Source organism: Coturnix japonica, chromosome 2 (genome assembly GCF_054131305.1).
Source record: "Coturnix japonica strain WE chromosome 2, WE-NBRP24, whole genome shotgun sequence".
Lineage (NCBI taxonomy): Eukaryota > Metazoa > Chordata > Aves > Galliformes > Phasianidae > Coturnix > Coturnix japonica.
The window spans coordinates 17864986-17889702 of record NC_140664.1 but is presented as its reverse complement, the minus strand read 5'-3'; the positions used below and the strand labels follow the sequence as shown (position 1 = coordinate 17889702).

At 38.2% G+C, this 24717-nt stretch overlaps 1 protein-coding gene across 45 annotated transcripts in view; it reads left to right on the top strand.

Annotated features, from left to right (window-relative positions):
* RIMS2 (regulating synaptic membrane exocytosis 2) overlaps window positions 1-24717 on the top strand; it is a 402507-nt gene that overhangs the window by 176012 nt on the left and 201778 nt on the right. For all 45 annotated transcript variants that reach the window (XM_085537158.1, XM_085537160.1, XM_085537163.1 and 42 more), the window contains one exon: window positions 2618-3543. In XM_085537158.1, coding sequence (XP_085393284.1) covers window positions 2618-3543 — 926 coding nt within the window. The remainder of the gene's footprint in view (window positions 1-2617; window positions 3544-24717) is intronic.

The following is a 24717-nucleotide window of genomic DNA, read 5'->3' as shown; positions in this document are numbered from 1 at the left end:
AAGGGCCTGGAGCATCTCCCCTATGAAGAAAGGCTAAAACTGGTAGAAAAACTTGAGATAAGAAGACTGATAGGGGACCTGATCCAGGTCTATAAATATCTAAGGTGTGGGGGGCAAAGTGGTGAGGCCAGACTCTTTTCAGCACTGTGTGGAGACAGGACAAGGGGAAATGAACGGAAACAGGAGCATAGGAAGTTCCACACAAATGTGTACAAGAAATTCTTTAGGGTGAGGGTGATGGAGCAATGGAACAGGCTGCCCAGGGGGGTTGTGGAGTCTCCTTCTCTGGAGATTCAAGTCCCGGCTGGACACCTACCTGTGCGAACTGGTGTAGGGAACCTGCTTTTGAAGGGGGGTTAGACTCGGTGATTTCTGGAGGTCTGTTCCAACCACTATGATTCAGTGATTCTGAGCATGTATATGTAATTTCCCAGGTGGTGCCAAACTAATTCTAGCTATACTGTTATTTATACTGCTTCAAGTATACATATGCATATATTTCATCCTGAAAGGCGTGTAGACTTTGCATACTTCAAATCATACATTAGATTTGTTAAACTGGATTGTGTGTTGTTTTGTATGTTACACAGTTCACTATGAACTTGATCTTCTAAACCATGCTTCTGAGGGTGGCACATTTTTGTTACAAGCATGGCAGAAATTTTCAGCAGTATCTGTAATTTGCAGTTGAAATATCTTAATTTGGGAAGTGGTATATTTTTCACTGACTGAAAACTGATTAACAGAAGGACATGTATCTTCCTTAAACTAAGTTTCTGCCTCTAATCTCTCTTGTTTTAATGAAAACTTTTATGTCTTTGGAAGCTCTATAATGCTGGCAGTTGTGTTGTCCTGCTTGTCTGTTCCTGTTGGCTGTTCTGGTTTTAGACTGGGGAAACTGTCTATGTCATACGAGAACGATTCAGCTTGACTCCCCAGTAGCATAGAGTTTTTCTTAAATGTGCAGAAGTTATGATTTGTGCTAGTACTAAACATGACAGTTTATTAAGACAGATAGGACATCTTAACTTCACAATAAGTAAATAGGCATCCAAGTGATGCTTATAGTACTTGTCATCCTTCATCTTCAGGAGTAGTTTCACTTCTGCAAGACTGAATTATTTTCCTCATTTGCAGTTGCCTTTATAAGGCTAAAGTTCTTTAATGTTTACTGGTCTGGTCTGGGTCCAAATCTTTCACACATAGTTTAATGACCCAGTATGGTACCTAAGACAGGATGCCAACTGACCATTCACCCATTGCACTCTTCTCTCATACAGTTGTGGTTTTCCCTTGATCAGCTGAGACAGTCTTTCATTTTTGGCTGCATAGAGAGCATTTTCTCTCCTAGTACCTAGGCAGAGTCTTTTCTGCACACTTTTCTGGGCATCATGAGGGCCTGCTTTTCCTTCTCCCCTTCACTAAGATGGAGCCTTTCATTTCACAGGACAGCTGTGGCAACAGCAGGCTGTGTATTTGCTGTGCTTTCCCTAGCCTTGACTCTGGGCAGGATCCCCATGTGACTTCCTGCAATCAGGATCAGTGGACATTTGTGAGGGTTGTTAATTGCAAAGATAGAACAAAATGTAAGAGCAAATGACTGATAACATGATAATAATCTTTGCTCCAGTTTTTCACAGGTAACTCCTTCAGCTGAATCTGGGGTGCAGGGACCCAAGCTGGACAAATCTGATGGTACTATTTTGAACATACATCATCCTTTTAGGATTAATTAAGGCATAGACTGAATTTCCAGTCTGTTTTTTTGTTTGTTTTTTTTTTTAAGAATCACTCCTCCTCATTTAATTGATCCATTCTATTCAAAAGGCAAACAATGGTATATTGAATGGAATGTATGTAATATTTTTTATATATTTGAGGTAGATTCCTTGTTAAGATATTGCTTACAATAAAATTGCATGCTTCGGTCAAATGTTTGTCAGTGATCAGGAAAGAATATCTGTTGATAATTCTTTTGTTTTGTTTTCCTTGGAATCCTCAGAAGTTGTCTGTGGCTAGATATGGTCTGTGGCAAAAAGTGATACCGATGAAGTAGGGATGCGACAGCTTATTCTGTCAAGTCAGGTGGGAGTTTGAGGATCTTTGCTAAGCAGCTGCTGCCACTGGATCTTTATTCTTTCTTCCCTTGGCACACATCATAATTTTGTGGGAAATGAAATGTATGTTTTTAAGCAGTAATGGATGCTAAAAGATCAAACTAATGTAGTGCTACATTTAGCCTTAACTTCTGTCTTGACTATACAGTCCTATGAAACAGAATTATACGGCCAAATGGTACCACTGTAGAAAGAGTATATAAGTGTATAGAATCTCAGTACTTGTAAAGCAGTTAAGATAGTAAAATACTGTAAGTATTTGTATTCTGTATTTTATGATGCTGTATAAACATTTCTCCTGTAAAGCTGTTTTTTACTTTAACCATAAACATGTGGTCTTTATTTTAGTACAGGAATTGTGTGAGAACATTAATGAAGAAATGCAATGAATGGCTTTTTTCCCCATCAGATGATCTTTGTATCATTTAGTTGACATTAAATGTATATCTGTGCTACAGGAAATATTGACATGATTCTTATTTCTTGTCATGATTGTTTAGGAAAAGAAGCCCGTCAATATCAAGAGAACAGAACAGAAGATACGACCAAAGGGAAGAGAGAGACGAATATTCACAGTATGCTACATCAGACAGTGCGATGCCCAGGTCACCATCAGATTATTCCGATAGGCGGTCACAGCGTGGCCCTCAGTTATACGAAGAGCCTGAACTGGGTGATTATAGAGATTCCAACAGGAGGAGTCGCAGGCGTTCCAAGGAGTATCCGGTAGAAGAGGAGGATGCACAGAACAGGGAGGAATATGAAAGGCAGAGGAGAGAAGAGGAATATCAGGCACGATACAGAAGTGATCCTAATTTGGCTCGTTATCCGGTCAAGCCACAGCCATATGAGGAACAAATGCGTATCCATGCTGAAGTGTCCCGAGCACGTCATGAACGGAGACATAGTGATGTCTCATTGGCAAATACTGAGTTGGAGGATTCCCGGATATCTATGCTCAGGATGGAACGACCATCAAGGCAAAGATCGGTGTCTGAGCGCAGAGCTGCCATGGAAAATCAACGTTCATACTCTATGGAAAGAACTCGAGAGGCTCAGGGACCAAGTCCCAATCGTCAGAGGACCACAAATCATAGCCCTCCTACACCTAGGAGGAGTCCAATTCCTCTGGAAAGACCAGACATGAGGCGCTCTGATTCATTAAGGAAACAACACCATTTGGATCCCAATTCTGCTGTACGGAAAACAAAACGTGAAAAGATGGAGACCATGTTACGGAATGATTCACTCAGCTCAGACCAGTCTGAATCTGTCAGACCTCCACCACCAAAGCCCCATAAAACAAAAAAGGGAGGTAAAATGCGCCAGGTTTCATTAAGTAGCTCAGAAGAAGAATTGGCATCTACTCCAGAGTACACGAGTTGTGATGATGTGGAGATTGAAAGTGAAAGCGTTAGTGAAAAAGGTAAGTTTTCTAATTTATTTACTAGTTAAATATATGGAATGAGGTTAGAGTTCCAGTCCATTAAGTTTATTTTACATGTTAGAATTGGTTGCAAAAACACATTTACAGCTCTTTGCATATGTCTTAAGTTTGTTTTGGCGGAGTTGAGTTTTTCTAATTTTTTTATTTACAAGGAAAAGAACATCCCAGCTGCTAGAAGTATTTGAATATATTTAAGGAAAATACTTGCCTATTGAAAAATCTGTTAATTACATCAATACAGTATCAAAGGCTGGGTTGTCATGTCGGGCCATAGTTTCATGCCCATTAATACCAGATTTGTGTACTCCTGAATCACATGAGTGCAAATTTGATCTGGATTAAATGTGGGTGCATGGCCACATTTCTCTTATATTAAGCTCTGCTTCATTTGCTGTAGTTATACTAGTTACATGTTGGCTGCTATAGGTTATAGAGCATCTGACCCTTAAAAATAAGTGTAGTTTTTAAAGAAATTTGTAGTGACTGAGTTGATTTGTATAAATGGAGCCTCCATTTTGCTCTAGGACTATCGCGCCTTTGGATTTTAGTGCATTTTAGTGTTTGTGGTATACGCGTTTCTTCCCTGTCAGAAAGAAAATGTGAGATAAATTGAAATGATTTCCTACCAATCCAAAGATAATATGTGATTTAAATGTGTGGGCCATCAGTTTGAACTGAATCAAGTCAATATTAATTCACTTACCTTCATGTCTCCTCTTGGTCTAAAATATGTCAATTATAACTTGCTTTCAATTGAAATGATTCCCCTGCATGTATACGAATTCTCATGAATAGTTTGTGCCTCTTAATAGCAATGTTCATGGTATGAACAGGGAGAGAAAAGAACCTTTCAGAGTTCATCTGCTGCTGTGGGTTGGATTAGAAAATTTAATATTTGATGAAATTGACCGTAGGAAGCACAATATATGAACTAATATAAAAACATATTAGGTGGGTTGCTCTGAAATTAATGCCTCCTATTTACTTCCATGGAAACTACAATAGTTGCAAGGAGCACAATAACCCTGTGTGATAGAGGAAGATTCTCAGCTACAAAACAATATAATTTTTTTAACGTAGTCACCACCATTAACTTTGCATTGTCACCAGAGATGAACAAAAGCCTGTATGCCATGCTTGTAAAAATCTGCATGGCCATCTGGAGCATGGCTTTTCTATCATGTCACTGTTCCCTCTTCTGAAACATGCCATTCACTGCCTCCCTGTGCTCACATCCGCTGTTTGGTTTCCATAAAATTTCAGCAAATGTTGATGAATGTCAATGGGTACCTATTTTTCCACATAGTGAAATTCAATTACACACCTTTGCTTCATATATGGCTTTAAACTAAAAGAGAGGAAACTGAGGTTAGGTGTTAAGTGAAAAATCTTTACTTGGAGGGTGGTGAGGCACTGGCACATGTTGCCCAGTGAAGCTGTGGATGCCCCATCCCTGGAAGCATTCATGGCCAGGTTGGATGGGGCCCTTGACATCCTGGTCTGGTGTGTGGCAGCCCTGCCTACACCAGGGGAGTCAGAACTGCATGGGCTTTAAGTTCCCTTCCTACACAAGCCATTCTGTGATTCTATGAATAATACACACTTCCATGTCAGAGCAACCCTCTGCTGCCATTTGTCACACAGAAACAAAGTGTAAGAAAATACTGGTGGGAAGGTTCAACCTCTATTGCTATACCACCAACATCCGTCTCTGATGTTGTGGGCCAACATAATAAAAGATGCATTACTTTCCGAGCAACCTTTGTATCTGTTTGCATAACATAGAAAACATATATATTTTGTGTTTTATCTATCAAAGAAAACAATTATTGGTAACAATTGTTAATATCATATCTGTGCTGATTTCTCAGGCAGCGGATGGAACTAAATTGAGCATGTATTTGAGAAATGAATGAAAAAAAGTAAAAAAAATATATATATATATGGGAAAAAATGCCTTGTTTTATATTTTGCTGATCTTGAATGAATTACCGAATGCAGTTTTCATATTAGAGCACAGCTTAGCAGCATGGTCCAGTGGTGGCCTGTGACTACAACCAGCATGGAGAACAGCCATTCTTTACAGAGGAAAAAAGCAATGGCTTGAGTTGGGGAAAGGTCTGGCTACTTGACTGTGCCTGCTTCCAGCCTGTTTTTGGTCTTGCTGAAGTGATAGAGGCAGTGGCTGCACACTGAGCAGCAGCTGTTCCAGCAGTCATAGCTGTACCAAGAGTCAGGCTCAGCTTCAGCCCTGCTCATGGCACCAGGCAGCACCTGGTTCTCCATCTCTTTCTTTATGGAGTTCATATTTTTTCACAGACCCTTAAATATTAACAACTGTTCAGCTGTGAGGAGCAGTTTGAGCCTGAGCTGCAAGAGCAGCTGTTCAGTGAGCTACATCTGAGCTTTTACAAGGTCCTGACACTGGTTTTGAGAAAGCAGTTTGAGAATTGAGAATTATGCTGAGATGTAGGAGAGAATTATAGTTATAAACCTGTAAGAAGGATGCAGTTTTTTCCCTTTTAAGCTTATCATCCCTAAGAGGAAAAGGATTGATACATATGATTGAGACATAAGAAACAAAGATAGACATTTCATTTTACAAATCCACAGAGATGAGCTGCTGGGTTATGAGCTCTGGGGAGAGCATCCAGTAATGGTGAGTGCCTGTGACTTAAAGTATTCAGTCCTGATCTCATTTCAGTAGCTGTCTTCTCTAAGGTAACTTTTCTCTTAATTTTCAGAATCTTAATCTGGCTATTTCCAGGGATAGGACAGAGGTGCTTTTTCTTTTTTCCTGCGTGTTTCTTGTAATGGCTACAGAAAGCATTGCCTTGGAGTGCTCCTGCCTCGACTGTGAGGGATGGGAGGAAAACTGCAAGCAGAGAAAGCTGATGTGTGGCGCACAGCTGGCAGCTTTGGGAAACCCAAGTATGATGAAGGAATATTGTAGAGGGAGAATTAACTGCAGATGAATATGAGCTACTTTCCTAGCTGCATAGATTTGGTAATGCAGCTATATTTGGACTGGGAAATGGGGATCATAAACTAGGCTAAGGACTGGCGTATTGGAATTGGAGTCTTCAGGAGACTGAGAAGACAAAGGGGAGTAAGCTTAGGAACTACAAAACAAAACGTCATTATGTGGTTGGAGTCTAGTGAATTGAGATGAAAACCTAGGCTGGATGAGGAAAGGGGAGAACAAAGCCAGTAGCTCAAGTAGGCCAGACCTAAGCTCTGTAGAACAGCTAAAGTGAAGGAGTTTTAATGAGGATAAGTTGTAGCTGGAACTTGCTGAGTTGTTTGCTAGAAGACACTGAAGTTAGCTTGAGAGCAAAAGCAGCCTTATGGGAGAGATAGTGAGAGGTTGGGAAAAGGAGGTTCCCTGAGAAGGTGAAGGGCTGAGCTGGTCTTGGGAGCTTTAACAAGGAAAGATGAGGACTTTGTGAAGAACAAGTGTGTTGGGTAGGCAGCAGCAGCAGCCTGAGTTGAGAAGGAGTTAGGCAAGGAGTGATGTGCAAGATGGAGGTTAGGGAAGAGCCCCTGGTCTGCCAGACATGTTCATCCTCTAAATGGTGCGCAAACACAGTATTAAAGGACATAATTAAGATTGTAAATTTATTTGAAACATAGGATGTGACAGAATGAGACATATATCTTACACTGAATTTTTTGCAGGTGTTCACACACATTGGAAGTGTCCTTAATGATATAACTGACTGTTAATTTGTCAGATGAACTCTGCTTTGTTCACTGCCTGCTATCAACAATTCTCTCTTTGTGTTTTGTCAGGGTAGTTTAAGGGATCCTTCTGGACTCCTGCATGCCAGGCTGTGAAATGTGTGATTGCGGGACAGTGGTTAATATGCTGTTCATTGCCTTTTAGTGCATTGAAAACATGTACATATAACTTGACTGTGTTGTGCTCTTTTACAAAATATAAATTTTCATAAGCATATTTTCATTACAGACATTAAAAATGCCCTTATTTCTGGAACAGATTGCATGACCACTTTGTTTATTGCAAAACTAAATTCAGTCTAAAAGAGTTGAGTTTTTGATGGAGAATGAAGTCTGTTTGGGAGCAATATGCTCTTGTCACAAAGTAAAAAGTGCAGTAGAGCATGCTTTCTGTGTACTGCTGCAAGAACAGTGTATGGCTTACGTAAGCAGAGGTGCCAAACAAGTGGGAAAGTGTCACACAGCTCTTGCGTCTGAAGTCTAAGAGATAGAGGACCTGGTTTCGATCTGACTTGTGCCAGTTTCTTCCATCTCCAACAGCTTTGAAGTCAAAGTTACGCTGAGCAAAATTAGATCAGAAAGAGGTCATTGTTTCTAAAAATCTGTTTCTTTCAGGTTAGAGAGTTCCTGAAAGTCTAACTGCCATGGAACACATGGGAATTGTACTAGAGGGCAGAACTTCAGGAATGAGCTGCAATGCTTGTCATAAACACAAAGGAAGAGGCTTTGCAGTTCCAGTCAATTTCAGTCTGGAGATATTTTAGTTTTCAACTTATTACATTTGGAGTGGTCATATGAAAAATAAAATACTGCAAAATTTGACATGTTTTATTGAAACTTGAATTGCTGCATTTCTTCATATTACTTTTCTTAAGATTACAGTGTAAGAGAATGTGTTTTGCATTTGTAAAAAAGTCCTTCTCTTTCATGAAGACCTCTACATTTTCTGTAAGGAAAACATATTTTTAAATATATTAAGAGGTTTACTGGAAGTTCAGAATTCTATTTCTATATTTGCTTTCAGCTTTCTCTGAACACGGGGCTCTATTTCAGCTGCAAGGAGAAGAAATATTACACTTGTCCCCATATGCTTGACCAATAAAGCAGTTACTGCTTTTAAAGTACTTATGTTGAATGAGAAATAACTCAATATTTTAAAATACAAAAGTTTAAGACTGTAGATATTTCTAATAATAATGAGATTCTCTATTGTATTTTTTCCGGACCTCCTACTTAGGTGCTTGTGTGTTACATAGGAGGTAAAGAGGAGTGGTGTGATCTTCTGCAGCATCTTACGCGGGATTTACTGCGTAACGTTTCAAATTTGCAGTTATTTAACCCTGGCAGAAGTCAATAAAGCCCTTCACAGAAAGATTCAGCCTTTTCCCAGTTCCTGACTGCATATTCCCATCCGTATGCCACTCCTTCCCCACTGCTCTCAGAAGCTTTCAAGCAGGTACACACTGCAGCAAACAGGGAGACTTATGCAGTGTAACACTAATTAAGCAGAATGATAGTAAATGTTAACAATTTGAAGTTTCTTGAATAAAAAGCTATATTGAGTGTTTTATTACATATAGTATTTCATATTAAAAATAGAGTGTAAGTAATTATAATGTATCAGAATCTAAGGATAGATAAGGATTTGTAGAAATTTGGAAAAAAAAATATTTTCATGTATGAGTTGGAGAAAACAGATTTTCTCATAAGTAAATGAACACAAATAGTTTTGTAGTACTTTGATTCCAAGACAATCTGTAATACTCAGTTTTATTGATTAAAACCTTGACTACATTGCAAATGGAACCTTCTATACCCAAGTGCACACAAACCATTAAAACTAATTCTTTATTCATGTTTTCTTTTACCCTGGGACTTCTCTGGAAGAACAGCTGTAACAAAAGTGCTGTTCAGGCACCAGGTTAATTCTTTCCTGATATGATGTAATGAAGTAACTAGGAGCTGTTGTTAAAGTATCTTAGTGCATTACTTGTAGTTACTTGTAGTTACTTGTAGTTACTTGTACTTCCAGAATAGAGTAGGCTGATTATTAATAGCACAGCATAATTTTTGATATTTTTAAATTTTAGGGAAATTTTTATCTTTGGGATTCATTTTCAGTTTAAGTTGATATTTTTTATCACCAGCTGCAACATATATTTTGCCCTGGAAATGTTCACCTTTATTATTATAAAGGTTTTTATTTTTTTTCCAATTAAAACCATAAGCCATTGAATTGCTCGGGCTGTCAGTATTGAACTGCCATTAAAAGCGTTATGACTTTCTATATGTCGCTTTCTTTGTCTTTTTTCAAAATTTAGTAGAAAACTAAATTCAGGAGTGTTTTATTTTAAAAATAATTCCCAGAAATCCTTTCACATCTTGACAGCTGGAATATATGCTGAATAATCTTAGTAAATATTCACTGACCTTTTGCTGTAAGTAGTAATGAAATAAACTAATGTGCAAATATGCTTGGGATCAGGCTCATCCTAAGAAATGCTAAGCTTCCTGTGGAAGTAGTTCTTACCTTTTCCGACTAGGTCCTCTCACTTGTACTCATGTTTAACTTGATGATCTTCGAGGTCTTTTCCAACTTGATGATCTTCGAGGTCTTTTCCAACCTGCATTATTCTATGATTCTATGATTGACTAACAAAGGCAAAACCCCATGTTCTTGTGGTCTGAGTCTTACATCATCTACAGGAGCTTTTTATTTTTGTCAGAAGTGAGCTCAAGTGAAGAAAGCTGGATCCTGCATATAACATTTAGTTCTTTACAGTGCTATGGCAGGATAAAATGGCACCAAGGGATTTATCTCCTGAGTTCTCTCAACGTTTAGCTGAATGCTGTAGCGTTTGTAGTTTTTCACAGAGAAGTCCTGGCAAACAGGGATGACAACAGCAGGAACAACAACACTGTACCTCCATATTACATGCAAAATGCTTTTTTCAAGTCATGGTTTTCTTAATAGGTGGATGAAATCATGATTCTTGTAGTAAAACAAAGCATTCAGACCTTTCTATCACAGATCTAATTTCTGGATTTGACTCAGCATCGTTTTAAATTCTGTTAGTACGTTCCTATGAAATATTTAAATTGATTTTGCAAGTAATTTCGCTGCTGCCCCAATTAGATATTGGAAACATAAAGGACCATTGTCAAATAATTGTATTTAATTAATTTTACAAAATAATTAGTTGGGAGTATTCTAACAGTAATGCAGAATGATTTTTTTATACTTAATTTAAAAATGAAAGGATTTTTTTCTTTCATTAAAGATAGAGTAAATCATAAGGGAAGAAGCAGAGCAAAGGAAGAGGGGGCTGCAGGTGGTGTGGGCTGTGTCCCAGCTGTCTGCCTGTGGGCATCTTGGTAAAGTAGCACTTTTTTCCATCCCTGACAGTGAGTATGTCAGTAATTTCACTTACAGCTGCTCAGGGGCTGCTGTATGACACTGGAGCTGGGCCCAGCTCAGGTGTGAGGGATGAGCCAGGCAGCCTGAGGCAGAGCCTTGCCAGGGCCCTACAGAAATGTGTCCCTGTACCTTAGTCCATGCCCTGAGCTACTGAACAGGATCCAAACAACTGTGTGTCCTCGTTGCCCGCCGGTGCCTGCTGTTTTCTGAACTCGGGCCACCTGGTTAGGAAGCTGAAAACTGATTGAGGATCTGAATATTGCCCTATCTGTGCATATCCCAACTCACTTGTTCCAACAATAGTATACATAAACAAATTTTAAACCCCATACATGTGTTTTGAAGGTTTTGAAGTCTTCCATTAATTTCAAAGGGTCAGTAATGTGTTTCTTTCATGGTAGTTCACTGTTTTCATATTAAAACCATGTTCTTAGGGACAAGATGGAAAAACCCTGATGTAAAAACTTTTTGTTAATTAAGAGAAAGTGAAAAAGTTAAATAAAACTAATTGAAGAGATTTGGCTTACTACAGTATATCAAATCAGCGCTAAGAGTTCCTGTGGTAAAGCTGCATTGAGAAGTGTGTTCTGCCATGGAATACAAAGTACGTACATCTCTTTAGGGGTTCAGACTTTGTATGTGCTAGCATTTTCCACCTTCCCCGCTGAACTAACTCTGTCTGTCATGGAAACATTGAAGACCATTGCACAGAGAAAATGCAAGTCAGGAACAACATTTAGCTCAGCATTGTTCTTTCTTGGCTATAAGTCATCATTTCTTTTTTTCATTATAAAGGTTCTCTATGTGGCTTTGAAATGTGAAAGCATGGAAAGATTATCGTTTATAGTTTATTTCTGGAAGAATTTCCAACAAAGTGTATGAGCTTCTCTATAAAAATGCTTGCATTTATGTCTCATGTTTTTCAATAGGAAACTGAATTTACTAGCCTCTGTTCATGCAAGTGTGTTCTCTAAGTATTCTTCACAGTATAATATTCCTTTGAGATTAGTAAAGATAGATTAACTGACTGAATCCTTATATTAAAAATACTCATGCAACAAGTGAAGTTCAATACCAGACTGAAGGTAAGAATTGCTAAGCAAATGCACTCAGATAATTATATTGCGGAGAAACATCCCTTAAGAAATAGTTCGAGTGTTTTTATTTGCAGCTTTTCTGATCATTTAGATTATGATCATCTTTTAGACCCATAGTTATATAATCTTTTAACTTGGGAAATGGAAATATATGGACATTAGTTACATAATGTAAACAAGGATCTAATGAAAATTTTCATGACAAATCTCCCTGACTATTTTCTGCTACAAATATTGATAGGCCATCTTTATAGACTTATCAAGGAAAGGCTTGGCTTGTGATAACTTGTCTGGGATGACCATATATTACATGATACTGCATGCAGTATCTTCATGGGATTTTACAGTTTGTTTAATATTTTTTCTGTGTATTATAGAGTCATGAAATTATAGAATAGTTTAGACTGGAGGTGACCTTAAAAATCATCCACTTCCAACCTCCTGCCCACCAGCTCAGGCTTCCCAGGGCCCCGTTCAGTGCGGCCTTTGACACCACCAGGGATGGCACATCCACAGCTTCTCTGGGCAGCCTGTGCCAGTGCCTTACTGCTCTCAAAGTAAAAAAACGCCCCCTAACATCTAACCTAAATCACCCCCTATTAGTTTAAAGCCATTGCCCTTGTCCTATCACTCTCAGACAATGTACAACGTCACTGCCTCTTGTGCCTGTAAGCTCCCCTCAAGTACTGGAGCGCTGCAGTATCTTCCCAGTGCCTTCTTTTCCCAAGCTAAACAAACCAAACTCACTCAACCTATCTCCATAGAAGTGGTGCTCCAGCCCTCTGATCAGTTTTGTGGCCCTCTTCTGGTCCTGTTCCAACAGCTCTGCATCCCTCCTGTATTGGGGAACACAGCCATGGACAGTACTGCAATTGGGTCTTCACAAGGGCAGAACTGAGGAGGACAATCACCTCCCTCTCCCTGCTGGCTACCCCTCTTTTGATGCAGCCCAGGATAATGTTGACCTATCCTGGCTTCAGGCTCACATCCACCTCATCCACTAGAACTCCCAGTCCTTCTCCTTAGGACTGCTCTCAGTGAGTTCTTCTCCCGGTCGGTACTCATACCTGGGATTGGAATGTATATGGTTTACCATATATTATAGTTTGGCTTTAAATATTTTTTTTTAAGATCACTGGTGATAGGGGGAGTTTCTAAAAGCTAAGCTTTTTTGAGAACTGTACTGTTCCAGTTTTGTCCTGTAATTTCTATTCACTTTTTAAGAGTATTACAACCAAAAGCAACTTTCTAAAACACAACTACTCTAATGATGAGTTGAAGAAACAGAATTTGTTCTTGGAACATTTGGACTGATGAAGGCCAACAGAGTTGGAATTTAACTTAAGTCTGATAATTGATTTATCAGGCTCCTGTTGTCTTTTCAGTCTAGGAAAAATAAGGCTGAAAGTTCCTTGTTTTCAGACATCGATAATCAGTTGACTGAGATCCATCGGTGTTATACTTTTCAAAAACTGAGGCAAGTCGGGAGCTGAAATCTTCATAAATGTTTACGTGCTGCTCTGTAGGTAAGCAGTGGGTCATCTCTGCTGATGCAGGTTGTTATGTGTGCAGCACTGGGCTCGTGTTCATTGCTAATGAAAATGCACAGCTAATGGTGGTGATTGTGTTGACAAACAGTGTTTTGTGGCTGAGAATTTGCACTATTAAGTAGTGTTATTGTGCTTTTTATATCACTTGTAGTTTCCACAGAAGTAAACAGGAGACATTACTTTCAGAATACCTGGACATTATTCCATTGAGCATTCACTGAGCCTGATTTTCTGTCAACACTGCACTTACTTTTTTAACTGTACAGCGTAGTGGGTATACAACATTCCCATTCTGATTTGCCAGCATTATGACTACCACTTTCCTGGTACCGGCTTTGCAGGAGAACAGGTGACTAGACAAGAGGTACTGCAGTGGAAGATAAAAGCTGCAATTTTTTCAGATGCTCTGAAGTCCCAGAGCACTATTGAAATTCAATGAGAGCACAGAGTGTTTAGTCAGCAGTCTCATTCTTTTTAAATATCTGGACAGAGGCTGTAGGCAAAGAGCACTCCCTCCTGGGGTCATTTGCATTTGTGTCACGCAAGTGTGAAATCCCATCGCCCTGTGGAAGCGGTGACCTTCAGCTCCTCTGTGTAGATCTCACTGAGCAGTCTACAGAGCTGAGTGAGCCCTAGTTGGATGGCGCTTTTTACTGACAGCAGTAATAATGTGCTGGAAGAGGTACTGTGAAAGTCACATGTAATTAAATAACTTAATTACTAATTAACAGTTAAAGGTCACCTGGACCGTCTGTAAAAGGAACCGATGAACTGTTTGTAGCACGGCCTTACATGAACACTGCCTCAGATTTTGTACTCTGTGATTGTTTCATCTGCAGTTCTTATCTCATGGAGAGTTGGTGTTGCAGTTCTCCTTGCAGGATTTTTACTTCAGGCCTTTGTTCTGAATTTCAGAAAAAGTAATTCAACCATTTTGAAGAGTGAGTCCAAAGGCAAATGTGATATTTTTTCTATCTTAGTATCATTAAAACATCAGTGTGCAATGGTGTATCGTCTTCATTCTGGGAGTGTGCATTTTGTCTCTTTGAAAATTGGCACAGAAATGGCTGTATTATTAATCTGTGGAAGAAATCAATTCATGCAGGCTTAGGAGAGAATTGTTAGTGTTAGTGTTCAGTCACTGATATCTGTGTCTGGGCTAAACTTGTTGAAGGTTCTCAATGTATAAGGACCTTGCCTATGGAGCTATGAACCAGTTTTCTCTGAGGATGTCAAAGACTCTTAGATTTCCCTGTAAGTGCTCTGGACTGAGGCAGTGCAGGAGTCCAAAAGAAAGTCTATATATATTTTGTATCCTTGACATACTTTTTGCATCCTGCTGAGCCTGGGAAGGAAAAACAGATTGTTCACAAGGTGGACCAAAGCTAATTCTGGGAGGAAAACCACTAAATTGGAACAAGAGTTCTACGAGAGAGGAGATGGAGAGAGAAGCTGTACTCAGGAGCTGCTGGGTGAGAGGGGAGGTGGTGGCATGTGGGGCTGCAGGACTGGTGAGACTGAGGAGCTGGGAAGTACTGGTTATCTGCCATTTCTGAGTTGTGGGATGCTTGGTCTTGTGATTGTGTCTTTCTTTCTTGTTCTTTTCCCTCATGTTTTTTGTTTTTTGAAATAATTTTTAATTATTATTATAATTTGCTAACACCACAAAGATTTAACATCTAAAGGGAATATAAGTAAACAGAGGTGCTACCTGTTTTGTTGAAATGATAAAGTGTATAGTGACACTCTGCAAGTAGGTAAACCCAGGTTTTCTTCTATTCTACTTGCCCAATTTCTCTAAAACACTTTGGTTTTCAGACTGCACAAGTGATGGTAGATCCTTCCTGACAAGTTGAAATATGCTTCTGTGTTTTCAGCAGTTAAACCAAATAACTGAAGAGATTTGAGTGAAAGCTCTGTGTTAAATACTTCACACATTGGAGAAAAATAGTGTAATACTCTGTCAAACAGCATCTTCTTTAGGCAAAGTTATGAGTAAATATTTAATTCCTTATGTAACAGATGATCAGAGACTCGTGGTTAAACTGAGCTCTTCCTTACACTGATGGGGAAGAGTTGTATGTTAAATATTGTTCAGGTAATACTTTAAAAATTGACCTAAGTTCATTATCCGGACTTATTATGGCTTGTTTAAATGTTGCTTCTTGAGTAAACTCTTAGTCCAGGCTTCTGATTCTAAATGCACTAAACAGCATTACTGTGGATCTGGAACTTAAGATCATCGAGATCCCTTCCACCTCAAGCCATTCTGTGAGTCTGTAATTATTGTTACGTGGTTTCTTGAGCAATAACAAGCTGTATAAAGTCTGGAATACTGTATGGACAGCATCAACAGAGGGGCGGCAGCAAGGAGAGGGAGGGGATCTGGTCTGCCTTTGTGAGGCTCCACCTGGAGTAATGTGTCCAGACCTGGGACCTCAGTACAGGAAGGATGTGAAGCTGTGGAGCGGGTCCAGAGGAGGCCACAAAATTGGAGTTTATGAACAGGAACAAGACTGAGTATTTGCATGACCTGATAGTGGTAGGACAAGGACAAATGGTTTCAAACTAAAAGAAGGGAGATTTAGGCTAGATGTTAGGGGGAAATTTTTTTACTCAGAGGGTGGTGAGGCACTGGCACAGGCTGCCCAGAGAAGCTGTAGATGTGCCATACCTGGAGGCGTTCAAGAACAGGCTGGGTGAGCTTTGGGCAGCCTGAGCTGGTGGCTGGCAGTCCTGCCCATGGTGAGTGCTTGAAACTGGATGGTTTTTTAAGGTCACCTTCAACCCAATCCATTTTATGAAAAGATCCTATAAAACTGTCTCTTCTACTTACTGTTACCTGCTTCTTTCTGGATTATTGGAATGGGATCAGCAAGTTACCAAAGCAGAACTTCAGATACTGGTTTCTGTGAAATAGATTTTAATGTCTTTTTGCTTCATATTGTATTTCATCAGTCATCATTTTGCTGCTATGTACAGTTTTAAGAGTATTTCTTTTGCGTTAGATTCTTCTAGTTGGACATTATGTCTTTAACGTCCTTTTGATAGTTCTGCTGCTGCAATAATAGATGTTATTAAAGATTTATCTTTGAATAAGAACAGTTAGTACAGTTGGCAAATCTTTTCTAATCATATTTGTCAAGAAGGATTGTAAACAATTATGAAATAGGTTGTATAATAATGAATGACACAAGGAAATTCATCTAAGTTGTAGAAGATAAATAGACAAATTTTCATCTTCCTCTGCTTTCCAGGCTTCAGCTACTTATTTATCTTTATATCTTTACTCATCGTGTTTCTTTATTTAGTATGTGATTGTACTTATATATGTAGGTCACTCTGAAAGTAATGCCTGCTGTTTATTTCTATGGAAACTACAACAGATGTTTTCAGATCTGCACTAGACCTGAACTTCCTCATGCTGGCCAACTCATCACTGGCCAGCTTAGCCTGCTGTGATAGCTCAGAAGTGCCATGTGGGTCTTTTTCAATGCCCCATGTCTGGCCCACCTATTAGAGGTTTAAATTTGATAATTATGTAGCATAATCCAACAGATACTTAAAAAAATAAAGAAATAAATAAAGAAGAAGCAGTTTGCTGGACTGTGCGGCCCTACCAGATCACACACTTGCAAACTATTTTTGATGAAAACATTAGCATAAAATAGTAGCTGCACTTCTGCATTACAGGCTGAGATGTACCTGGGAGAGCCTTAAACCCTGACTGCTGCTTTTAGGTACTATTGCAGTAAGAATAATATGTTGCTGTCTAGAGTTTAACTTGGTCAACTGTCAGTGCTTTTATCGAGCAGAAGAGCTCTGCTTTAGTGCTTGTGTGGTATGTCTGCTGGTTTTTTTCTGAACCATTTTTATAGTTTCATGGAACTTAAAATGAGTAATTACCATTACAGCATCTAATGGGTCCAGCTATTTATCACAGCCCATTCAGTGCCATTCTGCTAATTTGTTAGTGAGCTCAGTAACTTGTATGACAAAAGAGCACCTTGTGTTTGATCGAAGAGCATTTCTTGAAAGGCATCCAGCACTTGTGTGGAGGAGAGATGAGAATCTGTGATGTGTCTTAATAGTTCATTTCAGTAGGTGTTTGCTGTTGACATTTAAGGTGAGAATTTAGATTCCAGACATTCATCTCACCTTACATGTGTTTTATAACGTCAGCCTGAAAAAAGGTTTAATTTTATGTGTTCTAAACCTGGCAAGCATGCAGGGTTAATCATAAACTGTACATTTCATTTGCCTGAGACTGTGTGGGACCTGAAGCAGGGAGCAACATTCATACCAATATGTAATCTCTGCTCCTAATGTTGCTTCAAATGCCAAAACTGTGTTAATAATCTGGATGCTCCTTCATTAATAGCTGTGAGGACTCAAGCTGATTCAAATGTATAAAATATTCTTAGTCTGAGCCCTTGACAGATCTCCTAAGTACTCTGCCCTGGAGTTCAGCTGGGTGTCATTTGCAGCTTTTAAAGTATGTTTCGATGTGACGAAATGAGCATAAAAATGTGTTCCCATTAAAGAATAACATTTCTATTTGAAAATGTGTTGCGTATCAGGTGAATGATTTGCTTTAGGTTTTTGATGGAGTCATTTAGGTGCTCTGAGTTAGCAAACCTATAAACAGATCAGTACTATTTTATGAAAACCATACAAGATAACTAAAATTAATATAGGAAAAGATCTACATAAATAGTATGCTAAGGGTTTCTCTCTCTTCTTCTGTTCTACTTTTTCTTCTTTTTTTCCTTCTTTCTCCCTATCTCCCTCTCTTACTTTCTCCCATCTTTCCTCCCTCTCTTCCTCCTTCTCTCCCTCCATCCCTCCTTCCCTTCTCTGTCTCTCTCTCTCTCTTTCAATTTATTGCATTTAGGTTATTTCTTACCATTTATAACAAGAGTCTGAGAAATCAGAGGACAGTGGTTATAGCTATCATTATTATTCCACGGAACAGAGTATGCTACATGATGCTATGATTTAACTATTAATTTTATTAGAAAAATATGCTTGGAGAATTTAAAGTCAGCGAGGGGAGATACTGCAAAATTTATATGATGAGAAAATATGGTTGCTAAAATTATATTCAATAAATTATTCATTAAACATTCATTATATACTTAAAAATTAGAAGTCTGCTTAGCATTTCATTTCTAACTGTTTGGAGTTCAGTATCATATTTCTACTTCATGCAAATGTAAAAGCTGTAATACTTTGACTTAATATGTTCAGATGATACTTAAAAGAGGGAAAACAAGAATGATATGGCAACTGGAAGCCAAGTATCAAAGAAAGAAAGCAACAGAACTAGCTTTCATTATCCATTTCTCAACTAATTCATATGTCGAATACTTAAAGCAGACAAGAAGTGTTTTTTCATGTGGATTGAGTTTGTGTTCTTTCAGATTTTTGTTTGTCAACAACAGGCACTGTCTGAGAAGGAAAAAAACACTTAGAGTACAGTCTGTATGGTGTGATTATGGTGGATTTCTCCTGGTGAGAGGTGGATAAACTGGCTATTTTTGTGATACACCAAATAACCTCAAATGTGAAAGACCTGGGTTAGAATGCTTCACAAAGGTGTTCTCTTTCTTGAAGTGATTACACTGACATTGAGAGAGCAAAAAAGAGTTTAGGTAAAATGATACTCAACAGACTCAGCCTCACGTACTCTGTAAGGCATTTTCATGTAGAAGTCATTATGAGACTATGCCAATAAATGTGGCAGCCTGTATTTCAAGTTTGCTTAAAAGAACACAGTTTCTATGTCTCTAAGATTGATGCATTCTGTTACATGGATTAGCAGAAATCATTACCAAGATGAAAATACATAAAATTTGCACTTGAGGATAGACAATCAGATGCTGGCCTCCTCTCTGCTCTGAACTGTGGGCATCTGCCCCACAGTTCAGCAGCCAAATCTTAGTGTTGTAGAATCATTTGAGTTGGAAGGGATTCTTAAAGGCTGTCTATAAGGACTTATATTTTTATTACAAAAATGAATCTAGTTAATCTAGATGCCTTCAAATGAACCTGTTTGAGCAAATGGAGGTGTTCAGCCATTGTCTCACACAGATTAGCGCTGGCAGTTTGGATTCAGTAGTGTTAGGTGGCCATTTACTCAGATTTCATAAGACATCTTAATTAAAAAAAACATCAAATAGAATGTGGCAGAAAATTGTAATATCAGACTCAGGCACGAGTCAAAGGACTGGTAAGCAGTAGCAAAATATTTAAATACCTGATTAGCAAGTGCCTGTTAATTAATAGTATTATAAACCTCTGCTAATAGAAATGATAGAGGGTCTGTGCAGATGTGGCTGAGTGTGGCTTCTGTACATCTGCCCATAAAATCATCTGCATATCATTATTAATTACATCTGTGCCCAGACTGTAGGTTTGTTTTTTGTAAAGCTATACCTCACCTCTGATTGAAATTTGGAGTGTAATTTCATGTAATGTGTTAGAGTTTGATTTCTGTTTATACAAATATGAGCTCTCTGATAAGATATCAACAATTCTTGGACAGTTCCTTATAGAGAATATTTAGGGAAGATGTCATTGCAAATATAGTATTAGCAGTGCAAGAGAAGTATATTTATGGAAGAGTGATATTCAGGGCAGCAAAATTCAAACTGACGGTGGATTTAGTGATAGCAGATGCACATTTGGAGTGTAGAATTATAATATCACTGATAAAAAGTTTGTAAGGCTTAAGTTTTTTTATAGCATCACACATATGACTAAGCAGTAAAAAGCATGTCATGCACATTCTACTTTCTGAAAGAGGTTGTGTCACAACACTTGATTTGGGGCATAAATCAATGTAGGATTGTAATTCGGTTGAAAAGTGTTCATGCGGCATGTTCTGTTCCCTTGATGAGCATTCCTCATGGAACAAAATGCACACAGTCTGAATAAATCATAGAGGAAAAGAAAGTAGGTAATGTTTTGCTTTTAGCTAAATGTTTCCACTACAAAATAATAAAACAGCATTTTGGCACCAACAAACTGTGAAGTGTGAGACAACGTGACACTAGTGTCTGAATTTTTAATATTACCTTTAAACTAAACAAGCTTCCCAGTTTTCTGTCCCAGAATTTATTTTGCAGTTGTAGATATTTACATCTACAGGGACTTAAATTTCTCATTATCAGTTTCAACTTCTTCATACACAAACTGTGCAGTGTTCTGGTTTGTTTGACGTCACTCTCACTGGCATCAGCAGTGTGATGGGGAAGGGATACTAACCTAAGGCAGTGTGAACTGCGGGATCTGTCTGCAAGATGAGAACACAAAGAAAGCTCCTTCATACCTTTACAAAGCCTGCATGGAAACTTGAGTTTGTTGAGCACTTCTGAAGGCTGTCTGTATTACCAAGCAGATCGAGGATGTGGAAGATCTGTAGTCAGTGAAAAAATGATGCAATTCCATCTCTGCTTTTTATGTTCTGTCCCAAAGGAGTCCCACAGTCCTCTATAACTCAAGCCTTTGTGATTATACACCTTTTATCTGAATGCATTTCTGTGTCTCATCTTTAGTCTTTTCTATGTTCTGTGTTTTTCTGCTGGTCTGTAAACACCACCGTTCAGAAAATAGACTTACCATGTTATAGCTCTGATGTCAGATGTGTATATGTTAAGAAGATTATAGTTTTTCTTCTTCTGATATTGCAGGATAAGATTTGACCAAGCAATGTGCTCAGATTCAGAAAAGAAATTAAATTAGGGTTGCATTCAGAAACTGAGAAACATGGAGCCTTTAAACCATAGGAAAATCATGTGTTGGTTTGCTGTCAGTTTGTTCACACTGGATTCATTTCCATAGTATTTTGGTTGTAAAACTTTTCCTAACAGTGATGCCAGAGTGGTCCAACATTGTGACAAAATATGGATAAGGAAATAGATGCAGTCTCTGCCAGCCTTAGGAGGGGAATCATGGAGCAGAATCCATCTTTGATTTTTCTGGTGCCTTGGTAAAGAAAAGGAGATGAAACGGTGGGAATGGAGAGCAGAGTAGAAAATGGAGGTAGCAAGGGAAAGGAGGAAAAATGAGAACAGCGTGGGCCTTGAAATAGGCATTTGCAGCAAAGAGAATTGGGACACAAGGCTGATCTGGGCTGTGCAGTAGGACAGGAGGGCAGTAAATCCTGGCTGTTGCCCTAGATCTGCATCTAAGACTGCAGAACTGCAACGAAGCAAATAGAGGGACTGAGAAGCTAATGCCTGTCATTGACACGGCAGGACTGTTAAGATGACTAAAAGGATTGCTGATACAGAACCTGCAGAGGTCTCGTGGCTGCTCACGGTGTGGGCACTGCAAAAGGAAAACTGGTTCTGGAACTTTGAATCTTTTATTGGGATTTCAGCTTCTTAATTACTGTTGTGTTTTCCTGACGTGGTGGTTTGGTCCACCATAGGATGGGATGCTTGATGTTTTTGAAGAGAAAATTATTTATTGTGAGGATGAGGTGTATTTTTCTGCTCTGAACATTTGCTCTTCTGCTCAAGTGTGTCAGATCCCACCTCCAGCTCAGCAACTAATATAGACAGATAAGCAGTTTTACGGGCAAAGAAAGTAAATGTATACTTCACTCCTTTCTTTCTTCCTTTCTTTTTATGTAGCAATGATAAAGGTCTGAGAAAATGAGCCAGAGTTTCTCCTCAACATCATTACATGCTCTACTTTTAAATAATTATGCGTAAATTCCCATTTTGTGTTCTAATAATTTGAAAATCTGTATTCAAAAAGAAAGAAGACTACTAGATTTAAAAGTTCATGTGCCATTATATATTTTCTTTGCAAATATTTTGTGTATTACAATGTTTGTCATATGTTTGGTGATTATTGTAAGGTTTCATTTTACCTACTCCGTATCGTTGCTGTGATCAGATGACTTAGTCTTCCTTTCTTATCTTTGCAACCTGAGATACATTATAAATGATATGAGCTTCTTTCTAAAGTGTTCTGAGATCCAGGGCTGAAATTTGATATAGTGGTGTTAGATGAAAATAGCACATAACAGCAGTTCTGATGAGACTGTAAATACATGCTAACTGCTACCAATATTTACAAAATACAAAAACCTTGGATATGAAACATCTTTTATGCTAGAGAAACAAATCTGTTAAGAAGCTCATTGCAGACTTGGGAACTGCAGTGCAAATACTTTTATTATTATTTAGCAAGGAAAATGTAGAGGCATTAGTAAATGCCTCATGAATAACCAGAAAAATCCAACATTTCATAAATATGACAAAGATACATTTTCTTCTTCCAAAGCAATTAAGTCATTAGAAAAGATAAAGAATATGCACTGTGCAAAAATGGAGATCTCATTACAGTTAGTGCAGTTGTTTTGTTTTGCTTATAGCTGGTATCTGTGCAGTGTTAGAATGAGCACAACTCACAGCTGTAAATATAGACAGGATAAGAAGGGGCAAAGCTGAGAATCTGACAATGAAGCATTTTCAATTTCTTAGTACTTGGACTTCTGGCTTTCATTATTTACGACAATTATTTTCAAATACAACTCATTATGTTCCTGTTTCCCTATTACTTAATGTCATATAACTGAATTAGAATGTAGAGGAAAGCCCATTTCTGAAATTATTCATTCTTGTTTGTAGTAGAAGTTGAGTGTTCACTGAGCTTATGAGATTCCTTTCTTAGCAAAGTATGCATAGTAATATGGGCAGATTTCATCTGGAAATCATTTGGAGTTCATTGTAGAGCTGCACATTTCTGTAGTCCCTGTGAGATGAGCAGTACCTGGGCATCTCAGTTCTGTTTATGATATTTGTTTATGATATTACTTTTGGCCTGAGACCTTTGCCTTTATATGCTGTTTTGATTTCTGAAGTTCTTTTTAAGAGCAGTGGGAGAGCTTTCACTGATACCAAATCCTAAGAAAACAGAAATTAGTTTTCTTTTACCCAGCATCCTAGTTAGCCACCTACAATACTGCAAATAAAAAGACTGTCAAATATATCAACTGGGAGCAGAAATCCAGCCTGGAAACTGAGTATGTGATATTTGATATTGTCCTCTGGAAAGCTCTTCATTAAAATCTGGAATATGCTCAAGAGAAATGTTTTAGCATGTGCACACAAATACCTTTTTGCCTGTAGTTGAAAAATATTTCCATTGGTAGGAAAAAGTAAAAAAAAATGAATTCACTTTACAATTTGAAATGTTAATGAGACCTGTTAGCCATAGTCACACAGCCAGGAATAATAAGCATGGCAGAGCAAAGGGCAGAATATGCAAGTCATGAGTTCAGAAGGTAGCTGAGAATTTCTCTGTTTCCTTTGGAGGCAATCGTATGGATTATGGTTATCTTTCTGACTAAATTTAATGTTAATGCATGATTGAATCTAGGAATTCGCTTAACTGGTTTGTAACTCTAAAGTACCCTGTGTTCTCCTGGTAGCTTGTAATAGAATCTAATATAATTATATGGAATATATGAAATAAGTTTCTAGGAAGAACTTTTGAAAGAGTATAGTACTTTGATGATCAGATGATGACAGTAATCACAGACATGATAAGGAACATCATCTCCGTTGATTCACTGTGTTATGTTGTCCATAGGCTGCATAATACAGTGCAGGTTTTTCAGACAGTTCTGCTGAGAAAAAACTGGGGACTTATGTGGAATAGCTAAATAATAAAAATACACTTGATAAGTGGTGCAGTGAAGTTGTACTCAATATCTGAAAGAAATTAAATCTTTTTATTGTAAACAGGAATATTGATAAGTAACTTCTGGAATGCTTCTGTTAAGTGCAGCATTATCTGCTTACAAAAAGACCAAAAGGTTTGTGAATATCAACATAAGGCTTTTGTAACAATGCTGCATCACACATTTTATCTCAGTATAACCCATGTGATGTTAGTCACCCGAGGCATATTTTTTTTAACTACAAAAATAACTAGTCTTGACAGATGAAAGTGAGGTATAATGATTTTTTATAGTATTTTATAATCTCCAACGTGAGAGCTTTGTATACATAGGGAGGATCATATTTTTCCTCTCTATACAACAAAAATGTGTCCAAGAATATACTTAGTGCATTTAATTAATTTAATTTAATTAATAATGACACTGCATATGTGAACCTTACTTCTGTGATGTTAGCAAAACATCAAGAAAGACCTAACTCATCAACATATGCATTTAAAAGGGATATGTTTATATACTGCAAACCCGAGTATTTTCCTAAGCCAAAAGTTGAAAAATACCCTATGAATGTAATTTGAGACATGCTGAGCAGATTCTTACTTACGTTTGTACTTGCAGTGCCAGCTGACAGCATTCTGGCTGATT